Source organism: Carettochelys insculpta, chromosome 19 (genome assembly GCF_033958435.1).
Source record: "Carettochelys insculpta isolate YL-2023 chromosome 19, ASM3395843v1, whole genome shotgun sequence".
NCBI lineage: Eukaryota > Metazoa > Chordata > Testudines > Carettochelyidae > Carettochelys > Carettochelys insculpta.
Genome location: NC_134155.1, coordinates 22,267,854 through 22,292,287, shown reverse-complemented (window position 1 = coordinate 22,292,287; position 24,434 = coordinate 22,267,854). Strand labels below are relative to the sequence as shown.

The 24,434-nt window shown below is 46.7% G+C and overlaps 2 protein-coding genes across 2 annotated transcripts in view; one reads left to right on the top strand and one right to left on the bottom strand.

Moving 5' to 3' along the window:
- The first annotated feature begins 2,083 nt into the window (after positions 1 to 2,083).
- The window catches only part of PIMREG (PICALM interacting mitotic regulator), a 50,087-nt gene continuing 27,736 nt past the window's right edge, over positions 2,084 to 24,434 (top strand). The window contains exons 1-2 of the mRNA XM_075013934.1: positions 2,084 to 2,100; positions 3,151 to 3,243. The gene's annotated coding sequence lies outside the window, so the exon portion shown is untranslated. The remainder of the gene's footprint in view (positions 2,101 to 3,150; positions 3,244 to 24,434) is intronic.
- On the bottom strand, positions 12,519 to 17,382 carry LOC142023252 (F-box only protein 39-like). The gene is made up of 3 exons (XM_075014022.1): positions 16,369 to 17,382; positions 13,936 to 14,112; positions 12,519 to 12,647 (listed from the first exon to the last, which is right to left on the bottom strand). The coding sequence occupies exons 1-3, from the start codon at positions 17,380 to 17,382 to the stop codon at positions 12,519 to 12,521; spliced, it is 1,320 nt and encodes a 439-aa protein (XP_074870123.1).

The following is a 24,434-nucleotide window of genomic DNA, read 5'->3' as shown; positions in this document are numbered from 1 at the left end:
GGCTCATTTGGTTTTAGTAGGGCTTTGTATGGGCACTACCAGCACTTTTCACTGTTAATGCTGGTTTCTCGTTTGGTGAAATATACAATGACAAAAGTTTACAATGGAAACATTGAACGTAACTTTAAAGTACAGGCTACAGATGTTAAGAGTGAGGTCAATGCATATAAAATCCCCCAGCTTTTTATCAAGTCTAAACACTGAAAACATGCTGATCAGCTTCACCTCTGCTTTTACAATACGAGCACAAGGTGTCCAGCATTCATTTGTTATGTTCTTTGGCATAAGCTGGCACTAGATCTGCCAATGTTACAATGAGTTGATAAAGCTAGTGCTTTGGGAGTGTAATATCACTGACTGGATTTAAATCAGTCAGTGCAGATACCATCATTTTGTTCGGAGTTTGTAAAGTGCCTAATGCAATGGGCTCCTGACCCAGGACTAGGTTTCCCAATCGCTCGAGTAACACACATAACGATAAAAGTGGCTTTCTCATTACTACAGTACAAATTCTTTATGGCAGGCATTCTGTAGGGGTGAAAGGGGAACTGTGTTAATTAGCTGTTTGGTTCTGTGCACAGTAACAACGCTGTACGAAATAAACACACGCACAGACTAATTAACTTCTCTAAGGTCACACCAGCTATCTGGCTGGGTCAAGAATGGAATCCAGAGCTCCTTTGTTCTCGAAGTGTGCCTAAAACCAGAGCTCCAATGTTTTGTTCCAAATGATTTGTCTGCAAAGGATCACAAACACTGGGTTGCATCTACACTACCCAGGAGATCAACCAATCAGGGTCAGTCTTCTGAGGTTCAATTTCATGTGCATAATGGGAACATGCAAAATCAAACGATCAGGGGTCGACTGTTGACGCCAGTACCCCTCAATCTCACAAGGAGTAAGGCAGGTCAATAGAAGAGTTTCTCCCATTGACCTCCCTCAATGAGGACAGCCAGATAAGTTAACTGTAGCTACATCAATTCCAGCTACACAATTGCCATAGCTGGAATTGAATATCTAAGATCACCTTTAAGGTGTATACCTGGGCTAACAGTGTGTACTCTAAATGCAGATTATTCAATTGTTTCTTACGATACACTGCAGGAGCTGTAATATTTTCCCTTTTTCAGTGTTTACCATATTTTTCATTTATGTACTATAAGCCTGAGGGGATCATTATTTCTCTGCTACAGCAGAAAATATATTTTGTATCGTCTTTCTCTTCTTTTTCCCCACATAAAGAAATTTCACAGTTCTTGTTAATGTTTCTTAAACTTTTCTTTCAACAGTTATTTATTAAGTTTAACCCCAGGAACAAGTTTATGTTATTTTTAAGAAGTTGCTTCACCCCCATGCCATCTCAAGTTTTCACTAAAAACACCTTTTCTCAGTCAGCCTATACTACAAATCAATCTCTCCATTAAAAAGAAATATATTTGAAAGATTCATTCTAGAGGAAAATAGAATTTTTTATGCTTCTTTCTTCTAAACATGTTGATTTGGATTTCTAAAAGGAGTGCTTGATTGAGTGTATAACATCTTACACAACCCTGACTTCTGTTGAAAGATGGAATATCAAGTAGAAACACAAATCTGATAGATTATAGTTCCACTGAAACTAAAGGCTACAAACAAAACTTTCAGATTCTTATTCATTTTTATTACAAGTAGCCTCTAAAGGTCCTAAATGAAGGGGGAAGACTTTAAGAGTCTCCACCCCCAAGATCTTATATTTTCAATCATCAAGAGAAACACAAGTTGGAAGCAAAAGTAGGGTTAAATGATTTGCCAGGGTCATAAGTCATCTGTGTCAAAGTCAAAACTAGAACTGAATTGTTCTGACTACCAGACCAGTGATACAGCCACATGCTGCTTTTCCATATACTTGTGGCTGCCTTAATATCGGTGCAGTGGGGTGGCGTGGCCTCAGCTTGTCCTGGATCCCCTGGAAACCTTGTCAGACTGGCCTGACCCAGAGGAACGGCCTTGGCCCTGTCCTGCACCCCGAGTCCATCTGGAACTGACACCTGCAAGTGGCAGAAGACTGGCCTGAACCTCAGCTGGCTCTGGAACCCCTGAGAGCCTGACCTGATGCCCAGGTATGCACTGGGTGGGGGAGAATGGAAGTGGCCCAGGGAGTAGCAAGGACTGTTAAAGGTCCTCAGAGGAGCATGTTGCAGTGCAGATTCCTGCTGACCCATGCAGCAGACCTCCCTGCCACTGACAGGCTCTGGGCTAGGACGCAGTGGAGTGGGTGGGCCTGTGTCCCCCCTGCTACCCACCTGTCAGGCGACAGCCTCCCCCTCTCCGCCAACACAGGCGAATTGCCTGCACCCTCCTGACCCAGGAGACAGACTTTTTACTATGGGCTACTGGGTTCTACTTGGGCGTGTGTCTTTGCTGCCCCACCCTGAACTGGGGCCTGGGCTCTCTAAACTGCTATCTGTGTCTGCATGCACTGCTGGTATTGGTGTGCTGCCAGCTCTGACCTAGAGCTAGGACCCCTGACCTGGGTTTATTTCCCTGTTGCCCGCCTGAAGCCAGGCCAGGCCTCTGATGTTGCCTCTTGCCCGCCTGAAGCCAGGCTGGGTTTAGTTGACTATTGACTGGAGTTGTTTTAGCTCCGGCAGGAGTGGAGTGGAGTGGTTGCCCACTCTCCTGGAGGCGGAGGAACCCCTCTGGGAAGCCAAACAGGTTTCACTGGCCTTTTTTCCTTTCATGCAGAAATGTCAGGCAATTGTTAGCATTAGCCAGGCTGATTTCTCCAGGAATTTATTTCCATGGGGACAAGTGTTAGATAAAAAACTATTTACTGAGACTAATTTTTAACAAAAATTAAAGATTTGTGGTTGCGAATGAGTCATGAAATATTTTAGTCCGGCAAATCTGAGCAAAATTGCCCAGTACTATTTCTATAAAAAGTCCTGTGTTCTAATTTGTAGGCTTACCAGTGGAACCGGTTCTTATCATTCAGGAGTATTTGTTTAAAAATCCCCATTATCAGTTAAAAGCATCAGACACAACTGTTGATAATTTTGCATCAAAGTAGACATAGAAAATGAGCTAAAAGATTTCTACTGAACTTGTAACTACAATCACGGTAGCATTTTCAAATGTTATAGTAAATATATAGTTTCTTTAACCCCTAGATCTCAGAACGCTTCCAGGGCAGAGGGCCTAACATTTATACCCATTTTAAAGATGGAGAAATGGAAGCACAGAGAGAATGACTTGCTTAAGAAGTAAGTTGGTGGCAAAGCTTGGAACCCTTCTTACTGTAGCACATTTAAACTTGGCTGAAATTAATATTTTTATAATTTGAACATATAATGTTGATTTTATTTTTAAGCATTTTGTCAATTTTTGTTTGATATTTTCAGAGTTGTGCAAAAATATGGGGTTTAAGCTTTCTGTCAATTTAAAATTTCACAGATGTGGGAAATTTTAGGTGGTCATACACTGGGGAGGTGTATAATAATTTAATTACAGTAGATGTTGAGATTTTAAAAGTTAGTTTTATAGCCATTAGAGCACATGGTCAACGTCAGATGTCAAACTATACAAAGTCAGTATTCTTAAATCAAGCTCTAATAAGTTCTCAAGTGGTATTTTTCTCACTTTGCCAAGCTGAAAATGTTGATCTTTATTGATGATTTCTGTCTGTTTGCGTGGTTACAGTGAAATCAAAGTTTCCTGAGATGGACCCATAAAAAAATCTTATCCTTCCAAGCCTAAGTATAGTCCTTCCTTAAAATAAATTTAGTATAAAATTATGCAGTGGTACCAAGTCTAAACTGAAGCAGCTATTCAGGGAGTGTGTGATCTCATTGAAATACTATTATTTAACAATTATACCAAGATCAGGGATGCAGTTGGTTTCAGTATTTCTCCCAGGCTATGTCTACACTACAAGATAATACTTGTGACCCCAGGGTGGAGTAAGCCTGGTTGCCAGTATCCTCATACAGTTCTTCCCTGTCCACCAACAGTAGCACAAAAGGGGCTGTTCTTGTGCACCCACTACTCCTGCAGCTCTGAGACAACTTTCCAATAATAGAGAATGAGGTTCTGGCCAGTGGCAGAAGAAGGCAAGTATTTCTGCAGGCCACTGTCTGTTTTCCACATGCTGTTGTCACCAGAGTGTGAATGAGTGGCCCAGAGATGAGGCTCTTAATTAGGCTGACCACATCTCCCTGTCCCAAATATGGGACAGGGAGATATGTGGGAAAGGGGTGGCTCCTCCTGGCCAGGGCGAGTAGATTTTGTGGGGTCCCCCTAGGCTCTGAGGTGTAGCCCAAATGAGGAGTTAAGTGTGTAGAAGGAGGCTTCCAGGGAGCAGGCTGGTGGTAGGGTGTTGGAGGTCTGGGAAGGAGGATGCAGAAGGGGGTGAGGTTGCTGGGTCTGGGTGGGAGGTAAGGCTGTGGAAGAGGGGTGGGGGTTTGGGAGGGAGGCAGGACAAGGCAGGGAACTGGGGCTTTCCACCACCCCCAGTGGTTAAGGTTAGGAAGACAAGTCTTCTGAAGCAACTGGCTAAGAAGCAGCTCAGCGGAAAAGGACCTGGGGATTATGGTGGATGAGAGGCTGGATATGAGTCAACAGTGTGCCCTTGTAGCCAAGAAGGCTAATGGTATATTGGGGTGCATTAGGAGAAGCATTTCCAGCAGATCTAGAGAAGTGGTTTTTCCCCTCTATTCAGCACTGGTGAGGCCACATCTGGAGTATTGTGTCCAGTTCTGGGCCCCCCAGTAGAGAAAAGATGTGGACACATTGGAGCAGGTTCCGAGGAGGGCAACAAGAATGATTAAGGGGCTGGAGTGGATGAGCTAGGAGGAGAGGCTGAGAGATTTGGGCTGACTTAGTTTGGAGAGAAGAGTGAGGGGCAATTTGATAGCAGCCTTCAACTTCCTGAAAGGTGGTTTTAAAGAGGGTGAAGAGAAGCTGTTCTCAGTGGTGTCAGATGGCAGAACAAGGAGCAATGGTCAGAAGTTACAGAGCAGGAGGAGTAGATTGGCTATTAGGAAAAACTACTTCCCCAGGAGGGTGGTGAAGCACTGTAATGTGTTACCTAGAGAGGTGGTGGAATCTCCATCCCTTGAGGTTTTTAAGTTCCAGCTTGACTTCGTCTTGGCTGGGATGATTTAGTTTGGGTTGATCCTGCCTCAGGCAGGGAGCTGGACTAGATGTCCTCCTGAGGTCCCTTCCAGCCCTAGAATTCTTTGAGTCTACGAAAAGCTCCCCTGCAACACTATAGTCATCTGCACTCTTTGTCATGAGCAGGTGCTTTCGAAGCCCGCTATCGTTCAGAATGTACCAAGGTTAATCTAATGCACAGTGAACATTATTTGAACAATTAAGTACACGCACCTCTTAGATGCAGGTACTGAGTTACTGCACCATTAGTGCAAACACATCTGCTGCTGTCACAAACTTCCCTGGTGCTGTTGTGAACACAGCATCTCATCGTGCCCTCGTGGGTGCAGTGGCACCAGGGCAAGGAGAGACGGATGCCTGGGGTAAGCAGAACTAAAGTATTTGTTTGCTCATGAGTCATTTGTGCCCCTTCACTCAAATGATCACAGTACTTCTGCTTAAATTAATTTTCGTGGCAATCACGAGAGCCACAGAGAAGCAGGTGATTTAACAAACATGTAACAGCCTCTGGAATAGTTCCAGTGAGCTCTGGGAGGACAGGGACTCTGTGCGTGGGAGATGTCAAGCATTTTGTGGGAGCTGCCAGAATAAAAGTATTTCAACCCTATGTTTGTCAGCTTCACAAAAGGACTAGACCTGGGTTGTCAGCAGGTGGAGGTGAACCTGAGACATTAGGAACTAATGCCATGTGCCTCTACAGCATAAACAGAAAGCTAGATTGCTCTTAGCTAAAGCTGTAGAGGGGACTTCACACTCTCTTTCTTGCTGCCTCTGGGCTACGCATTCCGGGGAGAGGAATGCTGTGGCTGAGGGGGTGGGCAGTGCTCCCTCTAATCTTTCCCATCCACACACAGAATACTGTTTTCATGTGCACCAAGGTATATGTGTCTGTGCACTCCCCATAGAAATAAAATACCTACCTGTGGGCACCTGCAAGCCAGTGGCAGGATTTGATTCTCTCCGGAAACATTGGTGCTAGGAGGATAGACACTCCTAGGTGATTATACTCACACAGTAGCTGTGCAAGTCTCTTTCAAGCTAGGGTCAGAACTTTGAGTGGGAACAAGTGAGGGCATGCGAGCAAGCTGTCTCTCCCTTGTAGCATCTGCTGTGCAGGAGACATCACAAGTCACCCTGGCTTCTGTGTGGGCTAGTCTCTCTGTACTTGGCTCACACTGCACAAAGAAAGCTGCAAATCATAGAATCACAGGGCTGGAAGGGACCTCAGGAGGTCATCGAGTCCAGCCCCCCTGCTTCAAGCAGGATCAACCCCAACTAAGTCATCCCAGCCAGGGCTTTGTCAAGCTGGGACTTAAAAACCTCTAGGGATGGAGAATCCACCACCTCTCTAGGCAACTCCTGGTGAAGTAGTTTCTCCTAATATCCAACCTACTCCTCTCCCTCTGCAACTTCAGACCATTGCTCCTTGTTCTGCTATCTGACACCACTGACAAATCCGTCTCATCGCAACCTGTCACAGATAAGGCTGTTCTACCTTTACCTAGTTCTGTATCTCATCCTTTTGTTAGTGGTTGTCTTAGCTCAGGTGAAGGCCCTAGCTCATTTGTTTTGATGGTGAAAGCTTGAGAGCAAGAAGTTGTCCTATAAATACCGCAGTCTATAACTTGCATGGTGGCCCTTCTACCTGGAAACAACAAACGAAAACGCTCTGTAGGACCTAGCCCTGCACTGCAGGGAGAAAGACCAGAAGGTGTAACTGCACTTCTCCATCTCTAGTTTCATTCATATATTCATGTACCCAGTAAATGCTGGCTACAGCCACATGATGGCAGCACTGTATAAATGAACTGAAACGATAACAAGCAGTTGTGTGGGACCTTAGGGTAGGTCTGCACTACAGAGTTATTCTGGAATAGTTTATTCTGGAGTAATTATTCCAAAATAGCTATTCTGGAATAATGCATCTATGAAAGCTCATGACTCAGTAATTTGTTAGACTCTCAGGCAAGGGCTACACTGTAGCCATATGGTGAAATGACTTACACAAGTTGCGCAACGTAAATTGCATAAGTTATTTTGATATAAGTGCTTATTTGGAACTTCCCGCTTGTGCTCTCATGACAAGGGGTAGTGGGAAGGAAATACTGCACTCGAAATAGCCCTGCTATTTAGAGTCCAGTGTTTAGCCAGGGAGGTTTCTATTTTGGGGTATAAACTAGCCCAAAATAGAAACCGCAATGGAACCGTAGCCTCAGGGTGTGCCCACACAGCAAAGTTAGCTCAGAATGACGACCGCTATTCCAAAATAACTTTGCAAGTGTTTACACAAAGCAACCGCTATTTTGAAATAATTTCAAACCAGCAGATGGCTTATTTCAAATTTAGTAAAGCTCATTCTGTGAGGAATAGCGCCTATTCTGAGATAGATATTTCCTGTGTAGACAGGAAATGAGGCTATTTTGAAATAAAGTATTCCAGAAAATCTTACTCTGAATTAATGCTGCTGTGTAGACATGGTGGACAGCTTTCAGGGGCTCTTATATGTAATAGGCTCTGCTGTGTGTGGACACCCTATTGCAGTGTAAGTTTTGCTTATTTTGGGGCTCCCCTGTAGTGGGTAAAACCCTCTTCCTCAGATGGATTTGGAATGGGAAAAGAGAATCCAGGGTTGATATAGTGGGGAGAGGCGGCGGGGCGGGGTGGGAAGGACGTTACCTATCACTAGTAGGACTGGTTACTGAAGCAAATTAAGCTGAATAATTTCAAAGGTGGAGAAATAGCCCTTGTAATGCATAAGCCAGCCAAGAGTGCAGGAGACAAGGTGGGTTTGAAGTAATACATTTCAATTTCTTTACTCAAGCAACTTTGGGAAACAGGCTGTACTGGATCATGGACTTTTCTGGAAAAAAGGGGTGTATGCCATAACATAAGGGTAAACACAAGCTCCTATTGAAGCTTGTGCATGTGCAAACCGTTATAGAGTTCTGTACATCAGTGTTCCCTATAAGCCGAGCGCTTAGGGGGCCGCCCAGGAGAGATTCAGGTGCCACCCAGCTGATTAGCAGAGCATCCAGAGCCAGCAGCCTGTGTTTCTATCAGTGGTGCACATCCTCACATGCCTTCATGCACAGAACAAAATTATTCTTCCCATGGATGAAAAAATTAGAGGGAACACTGCTGTACGTATATAACACATCGTAAGAGGAATCCTGAATGGATTATATTTAAATCCTATGGGATAGCTCAGTGGTTTGAGCATTAGCCTGCTAAACCCAGGGTTGACAAGTATCAGAGAGGGAGCCATGTTAGTCTGTAGCTTTGAGAACAGCAAGAAGTCTTGTGGCACCTGGTAGACTAACAGATATTTTGGAGCATAAGCTTTCGTTGGCAAAGACCCGCTTCATCAGATGCATGAGTGGGCCTGGAGGGGGTGGTTTCGAGGGGTATTTAAAGAGTGGAGTCCCAGTAAGCGGGAGGGCCAGAGCTGACAAGGTCTACTCAGCAAGTTGGAAATGGCCCAGTATCAACAGTGCTTAGCAAAAGAGGAAAAAACAAGTCAGATCAGACAGGGGGATGTGAGCCTTTGTCAGAGTCTAATGGGGAGCTATGAGCACCCACAGCAGGGAAACTGCCTTTGTAAGATGTGAGCCACTCCCAGTCTCTGTTTAATCCATGGTTAGCGGAGTCAAATTTGCAAAAAAATTGCAGCACATGTGAGCTCAATCTTTGAGAGGGCCATTTAGGTGCAGTGTCTGGGAGGGAGGGAGGGAGTTGCAGCAGTGGTATGGAGATGGGGGTATGGGGTCTGGGGATGTAGGTGGGGAGCTTATTTGGCACCTTGCTACAGGGGGTACATGTGGCTCTGTCCTCCCTGCTCCTGGCACTGCCCCCTGCTGATCCCATTGGCCCCAAATTGCAGCCAAAGGGAGTGATGGAGGACAAGAGGCCAGACAAGCCCTTCACTGCACTGCTGTTCCCCCAGCCATGTGGGGAGGGCGGAACAGCAGCATGGAGAGGTGCTTCCCCCTCTGCCTGATAGGCTGAGCCCGTGGACCGGATCGGGCCTATGGCTTGCCTGGATTTGGCCTGTGAGACTCAAGACTCCTCCCGCCACAGCAGGGACTGGAGCTGGAGCTGGAGCTAGCGCTCCAGCCATGTGAGTCCGAACCCCAGATGCTTCCCAATCACAGGCACCAGATTAAGGAGTCCAAGCGTATCAGTTATTGGACCAATTTCTACGGGCGAAAGTGACAAGCACGTGTGTCTCTTCCCCCGATGGAAGTTAGTCCTATAAGAGAGATTACCTTGGCCACATGGTCTCTCTCATATCCTGGGGCCAACACGGCTACAACAGCTGTGAACGGAAGTGAACAGTATTAGGGAAAGACATTTTTAAGCCATACATTGATCTTGTGTGGTCTAAATATACATATACATGAGCCCGGTGTATCCCAGTCAACAGCAAGAAGTCGGCTGAGTATTAACTTTGGCCTCTCCGCATGCCAGCAGCTGCTCTGGCACACCAGGGAAGTAACCTGGGACAGGGATAAAGTTGGCATGGAGAACTCGGCCTTGGTGGCCTTGGCCAAGGGTGGGTAAATTGCATAGGGGGATTGTGGAATCTCCATCATTGCAGATATTTAAGAACTGGTTAGATAAACAGCTAACAGAGATGATATAGAGATGGTGCTTGATCCTCTTGTGGGGGCGGGGGACTGGACTTGATGACCTCGTGAGGTTCCTTCCAGTTCTCGTATTCTATGATTCTATTAACCACAAACATGAATGTGTTGACAAAAACTCTGCCAAATGTAACCAAGTCTACATCTACGCTCTCCTGGAAGATGGACCCACTCAGCGAGTCGATCTTCTGGGATTCGATTTCCCCATGCCTAGTAGGGACGCATGAAATTGACCTCTCGGGGGGTTCAGTCGACCCCTGTTCTCCTCATGAGATGCAAAGAGTAAGGGAGGTCAACAGGCGAAACTCTCCCATTGACCTTCCCCAGTATGGACAGCCAAATTAGCCGAGTGCAGATACATCAGTTTTAGCTATGCAATTGCCCATAGCTAGAATTCCGTATCTGCAGTCGACTTACTTTGCCGAGTGTAGACATAGCCTTAGCAGAAGAACCGCCCATTGTCATGCTGATTTCTCCAAAGCAGAATAAGGTTAAAAATAGTTATTTCATGGGAGAACTGTTTTATTTCTACCCACAAGACTGAACCTTTTTAATCAATATTATTTTTTCCCTCTGTGGTAGGTTAAACAAACTCTGTCCTGATCTCAGAGCGAGCAAGTGACATGCCAGATGGTTCTCTGGAATCTGCTCGTGCAAAACTGAACTAGCTTCCCTGAAATTTAATCAGGCAGAGACAGATTTTCAGGGATGTGCCTCAGAGCAGAAATGGGCTGAGTGAGTATTAATTAAAACTGATTTAACGGCTTCAACAACAGTTACAGCTTTCCATTGGATAATAAAGACGTGATTTTTTTTTTATTATTCCAGCAAGCTAAACGATTCTATTGTCTAGTGCAGTGGTTCCCAGCCTTTTCACAGGTGCAAACCCCCAGTTGCCCCCCCAAGAACCATTCACAGACTCCCATCAAAGCCAATTCTCACCACTAGGTACGCTTTATTAATAAATGAAAAAAGGAACCACAACGTAGATTTTTCAGGCAGCAATTAATAACATTATTGGAAGATATTTAATTTAAAAATAATAATTGCTTGTAACTTCGCAATTTATTTGAAACTTATCTTTTATTTTCCTCACAAAACCCTATAATACACTCATGGACCTGCAGGGGTCCATGGGCCCTGGGTTGGGAACCACTGGGGGCTAAAGCCATCCACCTCACTGTGACAGATTTCTATGGACGAGTACAGATGCTGGACATGCCAAGTTGTTCACAAAGGTGTCTTGACAGAATCCTCCAGCGTACTGTCAGGAGTGCGACGAGGGTGCCTATTGTCACCTTTCCTATTCTTGATCACAATGGCCTCATTATGAGCAGAACAATAGGTGACCATCAACAGGACATTCAGTGGACACATTTCAAACAGCTGGAGGACATTGATTTTGCTGCTGATGTCGCCCTCCTTTCACACTGACCTGAAAGCATGGAAGAAAAGGTTGCAACGCTAGACAAAACTGCCTCAGTGACTGGACTGAGCATGAACAAGGGAAAGACCAAGACAATGAGGATCAGCCAGTCCAACAACATCATCACCACACTGGGAGGGGATGACCTGGAAGATGTGGAGCAGGTCAGCTACTTGGGGAGTATAAGGGGCAGAGAGAGAGGAACAGACAAGGATACCTGTGCCACAGTAGGGAAAGCAACAGCTGCATTCAAGATTCTTCTTCTCATATGGAGATCACGGATCATATCTGCAAAGATGAAACTGTGGATCTTCAACACAAATGTGAAGAGTGCGTTTTTGTACGGGTGCGAGACCCAGCGCACTAAAAAGTTTTCAAATCACAAGCTACAGACATCCATAAACTGATGCCTGAGGTACGTCCTTCACATCAAATGGCAAGACTTGGTCATGGATGAGGAGCTTTGGAACAGAGCAGGACAAGAACCACTTGATGTTCAAATCAAGAGAAGAAAGTGGGGATGGCTTAACCACACTCAGAAAGCCATCATCCAGCATAGTCCGTCAGGCTCCGTGCAGCTTCTGCCAGCCCAGCCTGCCCTGGCCCCTCATGCAAGCATACCCCCTGTGGGCAACAGCAGCTGCGCGCCCCACCGGCAGCTGCACGCAAGTGGCCTGGTGTAGCTGGGCTTGGAGGCCTGGCACGGTGCGGCTCAGACCCCTGCACCGTGGGAAGAGGCTCGGGCCGCTGGCTACGGCACGCCAGGGATGGAGCCAGGAGTGGGAGAAGTGGCAGAGGAAGGAAGCCCCAGGGAGAGGGGAAGAGCGGGCATGGTCGGGTACAGTGTCAGCCCCACAGCAGTGGGCAGGGAAGTGTGGGGTGCGTGGGGGTCAGGTTTTAACCCAGCCTGGCTCCTCCCCCAGGCCATAGCCTATCACTGCTTCCTCAGCGAGGGCTGGCCCTCCTCCCCTGCCATCAATGCAGTTGGCTGGGCGGTGGCAGGATTCAGAGCCACAACTGACTCCTTAAAGTTTGGAGTCGCAGGTTGCCAACCCCTGGTCTAAATAAACAAGATAAAAATTGGGATAGGAAACAGGGAGAGAGGCAAAGCCTTGCCAAGCTCAGGAGTCAGGACTTTCAGCCAGGTCACCTGAATCCAGTCCAGGTTTGGTTTTCCTGTCAAGAACACTGCTCATGCGATTCAACTCCCCCCTCCAGAGGCTTCCTCCAAAGGATAGATTCAGGCCTTTCTGGACAGGGCTGATTTTATTTTCGCACCTCACAGATCACGCACCTCTCACATCATTGGGTAGGCGATGACAAAATAATTAAGTTCAGAGTTAATCAGGTCTCGGTATCTCCTAAAAATATCTCGCAACATTCGGTCTTCTTCGCTGGTTTCATAGCGATTTGTGTAAATCCTCACCTGTGCGGACAAAGCAAAATCAGAGCTGTCAGAAGTGCATGAGATAAACCTAATATCAAATTTGACAGGTCATCACTGGGTCAAACCCTGAAGCTCTTGCTTAGTTTTTGCTCAGGTAAAACTCCCAGGTCTGCTGGGGAGAGTCAAACCTCATGACATGCCGAGAGAAGACAGACCTTCCCGAACCCATCTTTGAGGTATTTCAATGGGAGGACACATTGGGGAAGGAACGACTCAGTGAGCTTCTCCAGGACCAGTGTGCCTTAAAAGCTGAGCACTTGGGCAGCCACCCAGGAGAGATTCAGGTACTGCCGGTGATTGGCAGAGCGCCTCCAGCCGTCCACAGCCAGCAGCATGTATTTCTATTGGTGGTGCACATCCACCAGTGCTGTGGTGCACAGAACAATATTTATTCCACCCCAGAGGGAAAAAATGAGAGAGAACAGTTCCCAGGACCCCTGGATTCCTGGGACTTGCCCCTTACTTAAGAGATCCATAGAGTCACAAGCCAGTTCTGCTCATCCTGGCACCCTGTTGGTTCTGGGAGAGCATGGTTCATGTAAATCAGTGCGAATCCTGCCCCTGCTTTCCTATGCCTTGCGGCGGGCTCCCCAGCCATTGTCAGAAAGGTAAGACCAGGGCTGTGTTGTTCTGGAGTAGATTTCATGGACCTGGCTGAGTCCAGGGAGGTGCATTTCTGACTGGTCCTAAATCTTGGAAACACAGCAAGGTAATGACATTCGCAAGTTTAAGGTTTGTGAATTCAATTATTCACAAGCAGCTGCCACTGGCCCAGGGCTCTGAGAGGGGAGCACAGGGTCAGTGCAGGGCGTGGGTGAGGCTGGGGCATGCCGCACCGCCCACGTGTCACACAACAGCAGCGGCTGCTGGCCCCAGCCTGGCCTATACAGAGCAGGGCACCCAACCCTGCCTCCAGCCAGGGGAATGGCACAACCCTCTGACTGGCTCCCCACGGCCTTGCTGCAGGATTCCACCTCCCCCCTGCTGCTGCCCAGGAGCCCTCCAAGTTCCTCTCCCCCAGACAGGGTAAACTGATATTCACGAAATTCAACATTCATGAGGGTTCCCGACGCTGAACCCTCGCGACTGTTGCGACCCTCCTGTACATGTATAGTTTTGCATTTCCTTACAGGCCATTCCTCCTGTGTGTTACCAGTACCTATAAGCTGACTTTCAGGAGAGGGGGCTGCATTACCCTTTTCATAAATCTTTGCTTCTAACTGAGGTACTTTCGATGGGATGAAACTTTGTGAAGATGGGATTTTACCTTGATGATCCGCAAGGCGCATTTCCCTTCCGCTTGATTTTGCAGCAACCTCTCTACAAATGTGACGCTGAGGAAGGCCCACACTTTGAGGAAGAACAGCTTCTTGCATGATAACACAAGCTGCAGCAGCTCCTCGTCCAGTGATTCGTGGCTGTTGTTGAATTCGAGTGTTAATTTCTACCAAAGACAAATAACACAATTCTCTGTCAGTGAGCTGGATATTGGGCCATTGCAACTAAGCTGGGATTCAATCAGTGACTCTTTCCTTGTGCAGCTGTTATGGTTGCCCTAAAAGCAGCTCACTTTTTGCGTGTCTTGGATTGTATGTAACTGATCATTTTGGTGTAACAGCACGCAAAGTCGCTAACCAGAATTCCTATAGCTGCAGTGTCCAATACGCTGTCCATTCATGACTGGACACTGCAGTGTGGCCAAACAGCTCGTGAGCGCTGCAGGCTTGGATTGCCCTCTGCCCCTCCATGCATGCGCCCCACCGCTTAGTGCGACAAGAGCATGGGAGCAGCAGCGGGGTCAGGGCTGTGGCTCAGGGCATTGGGGCAGCTCGTGTGAGGTGGTGCGGCTTGCGGAGGCAGGCCGGCTCATGCAGCAGGGCTCAGGGCAGCTTGCATGGTGCAGCTCTGGTGGCAGCTCCAGTGAGTCACCGGCCATTTGTGCGGTGGAGAGGGGTGCTTCTCTGGGGGGCGGTTAGGCTGCCTGGCTGTGGGAGGGGTGGATGCCTGGCTGGGGCGGGGTGTGGCTGTGGTGACTGTTACATTTTGTTTCGGACTCCACTGTTAGCGACTCAACGTGTGCTAAATAATGCTCAGAGTCCCTGTAATGTGTCAGTCTATGAGATTCTTACCTCCATTTCCAGAGATCAGTTCTGGAGAGTTTATTTTGAGCCCCCAAAATATTTGTGGATGGGAATAATTATAATGCAAAGGATCCAACATACAGCAAAGGACCATTGTGATGTGACAGTGCTTGATGTACTAGAGAAAGTTAACAGCAATCCCTAGGCACAGATTAAAACAAAAAAGCAGTAAAGTAGCACTTTTAAGACTACTACTTCTTCGTCTAATCCTTGAATTCCCGCCCTCCCTGCTGCCCCTCTACTCTCTGATTTGCTCACTTTGATCATTTTTTTTCTGCTTTGTCAACCTCGATTACTATTTTTGGTTCTCCGTGCCTTAAATATCGAGTCTGTTCTGGTCTGGCTATGGTCTGAAGTAGTGGGTCTGTCCTGCAAAAGCTCACCTAATAAATTATTTTGTTAGCCTTTAAAATGCTACTTGACTGCATTTTTGTTTTGATAGTATATAGAGTAGCATGGCTCCCTCTCTGTTACTATGTAAATGGAGGGGAGTGAAAAATTGTTCTCCTCAGCCTCTGATTTGCTCACCTTGGTAATATGTTTCTGCTTTGTCAACCTTGATTACTATGTTTGGTTCTCTGTGCCTTAAATATGGAGTCTGTTCTGGTATGGCTATGATCTGAAGAAGTGGGTCTGACCCACAAAAGCTCATCTCCAAATAAATTAATTTGTTACTCCATTTACATGTTAACCTTATTACAGAAAAGCAAGACTATGAAGTAATAACTTACACCGAGGCATTACTTACACCTAAGATTATCTCAGAGCACCTTACAGTCTTGTATCCAAATTATGTGGAAGTAACGCTGTTATCTTCACTCACCCGTTAAAACACAGCCACATTTTGGTACAAGGCTGCAGCTGTTGAAGGAGGAGCAGCATTTTTATGGGGCAGAGCTAATCTTTTTTGTGGCCAGAACCACCTTTTCTCTGGGTACAGAAGTCGTGTGTGTGGTGGGTGGTAGGTGCACGGGGGGGGTCACATGCCCCCCAGCATCAGCTTGCCCACTGGCACTGATCATCAGTGCCACACCCCTTTCAGTGTGGTCTGGCCCAAGAGCTGCTCTCAGGCTGTACTGCTCTGGGTTGGGTGGTGGGGCACTGTCCCTCGCTCACCGGAAAAGGTGCCTGGGAGAGGAGCAAGCACTGGGGTGGGGGGGCATTTGTGGGGAGGGGCAGAGCATGGGCAGGGTAGGGGCAAATGGCCGAGGCCCCACCTGGAATGCCCTCACCAGTTGCCTCCCTTTGTGTATTTACAGTACATAATTCAGGGGGCCAACCAGGATCTCCAGGTGCTAGCTCAATACAGTCAATAATTACGTTGCAATATGTCCATCTGAAGCTGATGGAGAAATGTAGGTGTGCAGAACACAATTAGCTTAATTGGACATCGGTTGGGAAGCTGGACCATTCGTCTCTTGTGAAAGAATTGCCTGGTGGAGCTCTAATGACCTCAAGGGTCAAGGTTTCATTGTTACACCGACAGGTTGACACAACACCCCCATGGCCAAGGTTTAGTTTAGTGACAAAGCAGTAACAGGTTGCTGTTCCCACCATACCTGCAGAACATGTTTGTAGGCTGGTAAGAGATTGGTGAGGGTTGGCCTCATCGACCAGTCTGGGTCACTGAAATAGCAGCTCCGTAGACTGATGCTCCTGAGTGGGATCTCCGCTAAGAGTATCCTGGCTAGACTGTTGTGCTTCATGACTCTTTCAAAGAAGAAGTTCACTTTCAGGTTGGGTGCTCTCTTGGCTAGGTTGGCCCAGGACATCCCCCAAACCACTTGCCCATGTGGGTCGTGGATGTGGCACTTGATGTTTATCTTCCAGAGAGAATGGGCATTGTGCTCACACAGGATGTCCAGTACTTCGTCAGAGATGCAGTTGTAATTGAGAGTTAGGATGACCAGGTTGCGGAAGGTGGACATTGTCTGGTGGAACAAGGGGCTGCTGTAGATGGAAAGATGGTGGCAGAAGAAGTCTTCTATGTTGATTTCAGAGGCAAAACTTTTGTTTCTCAAGTAGCTCAAAGCATTCAAAAGCTCACAGCCTTCTTCCAGTGTCACTCTGGCTCCCCTCACGCTGAGACGAACAAGATGGGTGCCCATTCTTTTCAGGAAAATTATTAATGTCTTGATAAACTGCTTCCTAATTAAGTTCCTCCAGACTAACCGGTCCAGTTCCAGGTGCTGAATAGACAGGGAGACCAGACGGCTGTTACATTTGCCCAAGCGTGAGAAAAGCCCCCTCATTGTCACTTGAAATTTTCGGGTCAAGACAGCATTGTAAGGATTCAGGAACTTGATCTCGAGGTGTTCCAAGTACTTGCCGAACCTCTTGACGTACCATAGAGCGGATTCAAACTCAGATGCGTTTGACCTGGATGGACGCCCACTGAAGGTGATGGTTCTGGTTCTCCAGAGACAGCCTGAGTACATGGCTTGATTCCATCTCTTACAGACTAAAGCGGCCCGAGATCTGTCCCTGTCATCTAGCCACCAGAACACATGGCTCAGGCAGATGTTGGGCAAATCGGCCCAGCGACTCTGCTCAGGTTCGCCGTGGTCTTCCATTGAGGAGACCGTCAGTCAGTTCCTATGGGATGCAAAAGTCAAAGCTTTGATGGTCAGAGGCTGTGGCTAGGTGGTTTAATGCTACTTGATGGATCAAAAACTTCCAAGCGAACAGCAAAACTCCTGCCTCTTTACATTCAAGTGCTGGTAACTGCATGAGGCCTTGGATCTAATCTGTGATCTAACCTAAATCAAAAGAAAGAGACAATGAGAAGAGGACAATCACACCAACAGCAGAGGGAAGCACTTCAGTTCCTGGCCTCAGTAAAGCTTAGACATCAAATGGCAAAACGATACAAAGATTTCAGTGTCCGTTAGTTACATTTTACCACTGTGAACACTAGAAGCCCCTGGAAAATGCCTGTAAAGCCAAAGACACCTCTCGTGGGGGACCATCCATCCTGAAGCGTGTTGGAACCACACTGGCTATCTTAGGGCTTGTCTTCACTCCAGGAAAGATGAATACTGCCTGGTCAATCTTCTAGAGTTTGCTTTTGTGAGCCTTTAGGGAAGCACTAAATTGAACTCCTCAGGTGCACCCAGGGACCCCTCTAACTTTTCTTCCATGGGCAGAATTAATGTTATTCTGCGCACCAATGTCTGTGCAGATGTGCACCACCCATAGAAACACACACTGCCTTCTAAGGGATGCTGATCGTCTGGGTGGCAGCTGAATCACTCCTGGGTGGTGACCCAAGTGCTTGGCTGAAAGGGAGCATGGCCCCCATGCCCTCCAGCTCCCATTGACCTCCTGCAGTAGACAGTGCGGCAGCTCGAAGTAAGGTAAAGATCTTAATTCAATATTCCCCTCTAGTGTAGGCCTGGGCTTAAATGAGCTACCTAACTCTTAGCTTTTTCCAGTTAACATCACAGCCTATTTTAGGCAGCCCTTTAACATCCTTCTGAAGATTTTCCAAATATTTTTGAAGCCGGTCTAGCTCTGGGAGTCAGGAGATCTGACGGGGAGTGCAGAAAATAAGAGACAAGGAACACTCGGGATGCAAGAAGACGTTTGTTACCTGTTCTGTTTAGGAGCCATTCAGACCCCAGCAGCCTTGCTCCCCAGCAGGGTTCAATGATCACTTTTGCCTGTCTCCCCACTCTAGGGAGCCCAGCCAGTGTCAGGGACCAAGAGGTGGCCTTTGTGATGTCATGGGCACTGACCTGGCTTCCTTGCAAGTGGGAGCAATGCAGTCAACTGAGCAGTGTTGCGCCCTATGATAGCAAAGGGGAGAGGGAGGTTTGTTTGTTCTTTGGGGGTTCAATGTGAAAAGGGAACCTCAGGCCTGGCTGCAGTACAGGTGATGTGTCTGAGAGCTGACCTGCAGACAATAAAGGCAGAAAGTAGCCCTCGCCACGTTGCTTTTGAGCTAGGACAGGGGTCAGCAACCTATATTGCAAGAAGAGCCCTTTTTTTTTTTTTTTTTTAAAATTCAGTAAAAAATTTGATAATTCGAGCCGCAATGCACGTGAATACAAGCCAGTCCTTAATAAATGACACCAAAGTGTACTTTTTGTAACCCCTATTTTAAGAACAGCACCCGCACGATGACTTGCAATGCAATACGTGTTTATTGTAGGACATTCACTGTTTAGCAAAAATTATCGGGAGGGTTTTTGTTTTTAACTTTGCAGGAGCCACAAAGAAGTCCTTAAAGAGCTGCATGTGGCTCTAGCGCAGCAGGTTGCCAACCCCGACTTTGGAACTACAAGCCACGGGTGTGATGATTTGGGGAATCTAAGTACAACTTACTACAGGTTGGGGGCGAAGCCTTGGGCAGAAGGGGCGGGGCTAACCTCCCTATCCCAGCTTGCCTGGATCATACCGCACAGGGCTCCAGCAGTGATTTAAAGGGCCCAGAGCCCTGGCTGCAGCATAAATTTGTCTTTTTAAATCATCGGTGCCTGGGGCAACTGCTTCCTTTCCCCTTCCTCCCCTTTTGGTGGCCCTGGGCATGTCTGGCTATGTATAGGTTGGTCATTAAAGACCATCAGCCCCTCAATAGCTCTTGCCTGGGAAGAATAAAGAATGTTTCCTTTTCCTTCTAGATAAAACTTCTTCCATCCTCTCTGCTGGAGGGTGTTGGGGTTTAAAGGAATGGAATTTCCTTAGAATCAGGGCAGTTAAAAACTCAGATGGCCTCAGGTAGGCTTGGGAAAAGAGAGCAGCTTAGTTTTGCAGAAGAAGTATGGATTTTTTTTTTTTTGACTGAGCGACTCAGATCTCAGGAATGGCCAAGATCTGTGCTAGTGACAATACCCAAGAAAAGAAGTACATTGGAGTGCAAGATATACAGAATGATCGCCCTAATGAGACATCTAGGTAAGGTACTGATGGTGATACTCACTGAGAGACTAAGATCGCAGATAGAAGAACATATAGCAGACGAGCAAGCAGGGTTCAGAAAAGATAGAAGTACAATACAGCAGATGTTGGCACTAAGACTGATAGCGGAGAAAGCTCGATGAAAGAACAAAAACGTATACACTTGCTTCATCAGTTTTCATAAGACATTTGACAGTATAGATCAGAAAGTGACTTGGGCGGTGTTGGAGTCATACAGAGTGGATAGTAATCTGATACGGTTGTTGAGGGTTATCAATGACAATGCGGAGGCAGCGGTGAGAACATGCGGGGAGGTTGGAAGTTGGTTTAAAACAAGTAGAGGTACGAGACAAGGCGATCCAATATCGTCAAGAGAACAACAAGAAGTCTTGTGGCACCTGAGAGACTAACAGATATTTTGGAACATAAGCTTTCGTGGGCAAAGACCTGCTTCATCAGATGCATGAGTGGGAGGGGTGGTTTCAGAGGGGTATTTAAAGAGTGGGGTCCCAGTAAGAGGATGGGCCAGAGCTGACAAGGTCTATTCAGCAAGGTGGAAATGGCCCAGTATCAATAGTACCTATCAAAAGAGGAAAAAACAAGTTAGATCAGACAGGGGATTGTGCGCCTTTGTCCTAGTCTAATGGAGAGATAATAACGCAAGCCACTCACTCCCAGTCTCTGTTTAATCCTTGGTTAATGGAGTCAAATTAGCAAATGAATTGCAGCTCAGAGATTTCTCTCTCCATTTGATTTTTGAAATTTCTTTGTTTCAGAACTGTCACCCTTAAATCTGCCACTGAGTGTCCAGGGAGATTGAAGTGCTCTCCCACAGGCTTCTGTACATTACTGTTCCTGATGTCTGATTTATGTCCATTTATTCTTTTACGGAGAGACTGTCCAGCTTGGCCAATGTAAATTGCTGGCACATGATGGCATATATTATATTAGTAGATGTGCAGATAAAGGAGCCCCTTATGGTATGGTTGATGTTAGGTACTGGGATGAAGTCACTGGTGTAGATATGTGAGCAGAGTTGGCAGCGAGGACTGTTGCAGGGGCTGGTTCTAGGCCTAGAGTCCCTGGCTTGTGATTTGTAGTGGCTGGTGAGGATTTGTTTAAGGTTGGCAGGCTGTCCTCAGGTCTGTGAGAGTGAAAGATCATTGTTCAGGATGGGCTGCAGATCAGTGATGATGTGTTGGAGAGGCCTTTGGTGGGGGCTGTATGTGAGGGTCAGTGGTGTTCTCTTGTTTTCCCTGCGAGGCCTGTCTTGTAGCAGGTGGCTTCTGGGTACCCGTCTGGCTCTATCAATCTGTTTCCTCACTGCCTTAGGTGGGTATTGTAGTTTGAGGAAAGCTTGGTAAAGGTCTTGTAGATGTTTGTCTCTGAGGGATCAGAGCAAATACGGTTGTACCTTAGTGCCTGGTTGTAAACAATGGATCATGTAGTATGCCCTGGATGGAAGCTGGAGGCATGTAGATAAGCATAGCGGTCCATGGGTTTTTGGTACAGGGTGGTATTTATGTGACCATCTGCACAGTAGTGTCCAGGAAGTGGATCTCTTGTGTGGACTGGTCCAGGCTAAGGCTGATGGTGGGGTTGAAACTGTTGAAATCACGGTGGAACTCTTCAAGAGCCTCCTTCCCATGGGTCCAGATGATGAAGATGTCATCAATGTAGTGCAGGTAGGGGAGGGGCGCTAGGGGACGAGAACTGAGAAAGCGTTGTTCCAGGTCAGCCATAAAAATGTTGGCATACTGTGGGGCGATGCGGGTGCCCATAGCTGTGCCACTGATTTGAAGGTATAGTTTGTCCCCAAATCTGAAATAGTTGTGGGTGAGGACAAAGTCACAAGGCTCTGCCACCATTGTACCTCAGTCTCATCAGGGATAATGTTCCTAACAGCTTGGAGTCCATCTTCATGTGGGATATTGGTGTAAAGGGCCTCTACATCCATGGTGGCCAGGAAGGTGTTTTCAGGAAGGTTACCAATGGATTGTAATTTCCTGAGGAAGTCGATGGTATCTCGAAGAAAGCTGGGGGTGCTGGTAGCATAGGGTCTAAGTAGAGAAATCCATTGGAAGGAAATAGGAAGGAAGATCAGTGTTGATGGTATTGAACTAGAAAATGTAGAGAAGTTCACATATCTGGGGAGCAACATAACATATGATCTAGACTGTGAGAAGGACATAGTGACTAGAATAGCGAAAGCAAGAGCAAGTTTGAAGGTGATGGGTAAGATCTGGAAAAGCAAAGCAATTAGCTTAAGAATGAAGCTGGGCGTGTTGAAAATGTGTATATTCAGCAGCATGTTGTACGGATGTCAGACATGGGTGATAACAAAAGATTCAAAAAGAAGAATATTGGCATTAGAAAGGAGTTGTTATAGAAAGATCCTGAGAATAGGATGGAAGCAGAAGGTCACCAATGAGGAATTATATAGGAAGATACAGCCGAAAGAGAACCTGCTGCAGAAGGTTATAAAATGGAAGCTACAACTATTTGGGTATATTTGCAGAATGAACGATGAACGAAAAATCAAGACCCTGGTATTCGGCATAATGGATGGTTTGAATAGGAGAGGCAGATCCCACAGAGAATGGGCAGATGATACAGTAGATTGGTGCTGAGCTAGTCTATGGAAACTAAGCCACTCCACACTGGACAGGGAAAGACAGAAGGAAATAGTGAGAGAGACATCAGACACCAACGGGCACTGAGCCCACGATTATTGATGATGATGATGACTCAGATCTGACTGAGAAAGTAGCTGGAGGCAGGAAAAAGAGGGAGAAATATTCTGTGAATCATGTGGAAAGCCTTTCGCAGCATGGAGGGTACATGGAGGTAGTTTTCCTTGTAAGATGAGCACCTGGATGGTTGCCCAGAAGATATTGAAGTGCTGTTCTGTGGCTTAGTAGAGCGCCCAAAGTACCCACAGCCAGCAGCAGGTGTTTCTCCTGGCGGTGCACATCTGCACATGCGTCAGGGCACGTAATAAAATTTATTCGACACTCAGATGCTTGGATGTCCCACAGGCCCCCTACTAAATGACGGCGGATGCTCAAGACTGGTGAGGCACCTGACACAGGAAGGGGATTACAGCTCTTGATTGTTTTGTCTAGCGAGCAGGAGGAATACACAGATTTAAATTTAGGAATAAGCATGTAACTAACTTTTGCAAAGTTTGTTTGCTGGCCACGAAGAGGTAAACTCTAACCTAGATTGCTCACAAGGCTGGAGTGCTGGACAAAGGTGTGCTATGTAACTAATGTGTCTTTGAGGGGAAGGAGCCAGTTTTGGTCGTAGTGACCTAGGGTAACTGAACTGTGAGGTGCCTACCATGATGAGGGTACTAGACAGTATGTGCGCCTAGAAGGCAATGCGCCATGGAGTCCAAAGAAGAAGACATTGCTTAAGCCCACTTGACCAAGGGAGGCTGACAAGCACCCAGGTCTAGTGTGGTTGAGCATCACATCTGGGTGAGCATTCAGAAGGAGGTCAAGGCAATACAGGCTGGTTCCCACGGATGAAATAAGGCCTTGCTTTCATCAGAGCTTTAGTAGACTAGGCACTCACTTCTCTGGACTCAAGGCAAAGGTGTATGGAGAACCCTGTGTTTTGTTAGCATGTTAGCCACGAAGCAGAGCTGGAGACCCAATGCATACTCACCACCTGCAAGTCTTAGCTAAGCTCACTAACATGATTCCAGCAGAGCACGTGGGGGGAAGAAAGTGACTATTTTCCCAGACTCCCTCTAAAAAACAACCCCTCACATATGACACCGAAGGAAGCTGCTACTCTGAATCAGGGCATGTGGATCTCTCTGTTATGACCATCTCTCTTTGTTCCGGCAATATATTGTCACAATTAGGTTTCAGAGTTAATGAATGGGAGCTGGTCTCAGGTCTCCAAGTTACATTTGCAAGACTTTTATTTGCAGCACTAAAGGTGACAAACTTCAGCCTTTTTGATTTTGCAAACAGGCTCCGACAGGCAGGTCGGCATTTTGTTTTTAACATCAATAGCTTTATGCCAAAAACCCTACATCAGATGAGAGGGGAGAATAATTCTGGGGCATGCCTAATACAGCTCTGATTGTGACCTGAGCCCATCTTTTGTTATTGCCTGTTGGTTTTGTTTTTTGTTTTTAACAGCTGTTTCTTACACTCAACAGGAGCACTCACAGAGGGCAGTCAGATAAAGGGCCAAATTCAACCTTTGCCTGGGGAACTTGAATGCACACCTGTGACTCAGGATACACTAGTAGCAGAATGGAGAAGTAGCACTCAAAGACGGATGGATCTTTTGTCTCTTTCCTATAGAGAAAATTCCCCTTGGGAAGAAAAAATCAGTGTGTAGAAATCTGAAGCTAAGGAGCAGAAAGGTGTCTGAATCGTGCATGTGGTGGTTTTGCTGGAAGGGATGGGAGGGTATTAAAGGAAACATTTAAGCAGCTTTTGGATAGAGAAGTAATGCACTAGAGGATAGTCTCTTGTTAGGAAATGGCTAAGCTCCATCACTTGAACTTTTTAAACATCAGACCACACAATATGCTAGAAATTATTCTGTACAGTCCAATCCTGGCCTGGGCAAGGAGGCAGGGCTTTTCCATCCCTTGGTTCAAAAGTCATTGCACGAGCCACTCCTTGAGCTACAGATTGCCATTGCTGTGTTGTGGCATCAGCAGGTGTCAGCACTGAGTTTAGCAAAGAGAGCCGCCACA

Excerpts from the sequence above, each read along its gene's own strand:
- LOC142023252 (XM_075014022.1), bottom strand. The coding sequence starts at position 17,382 with ATGGAAGACCACGGCGAACCTGAGCAGAGTCGCTGGGCCGATTTGCCC. Across the intron at positions 14,113-16,368 it reads CCTACAAACATGTTCTGCAG|AAATTAACACTCGAATTCAA; the intron begins GTATGGTGGGAA and ends TGTCTTTGGTAG. Across the intron at positions 12,648-13,935 it reads GCGCCTTGCGGATCATCAAG|GTGAGGATTTACACAAATCG; the intron begins GTAAAATCCCAT and ends TTGTCCGCACAG.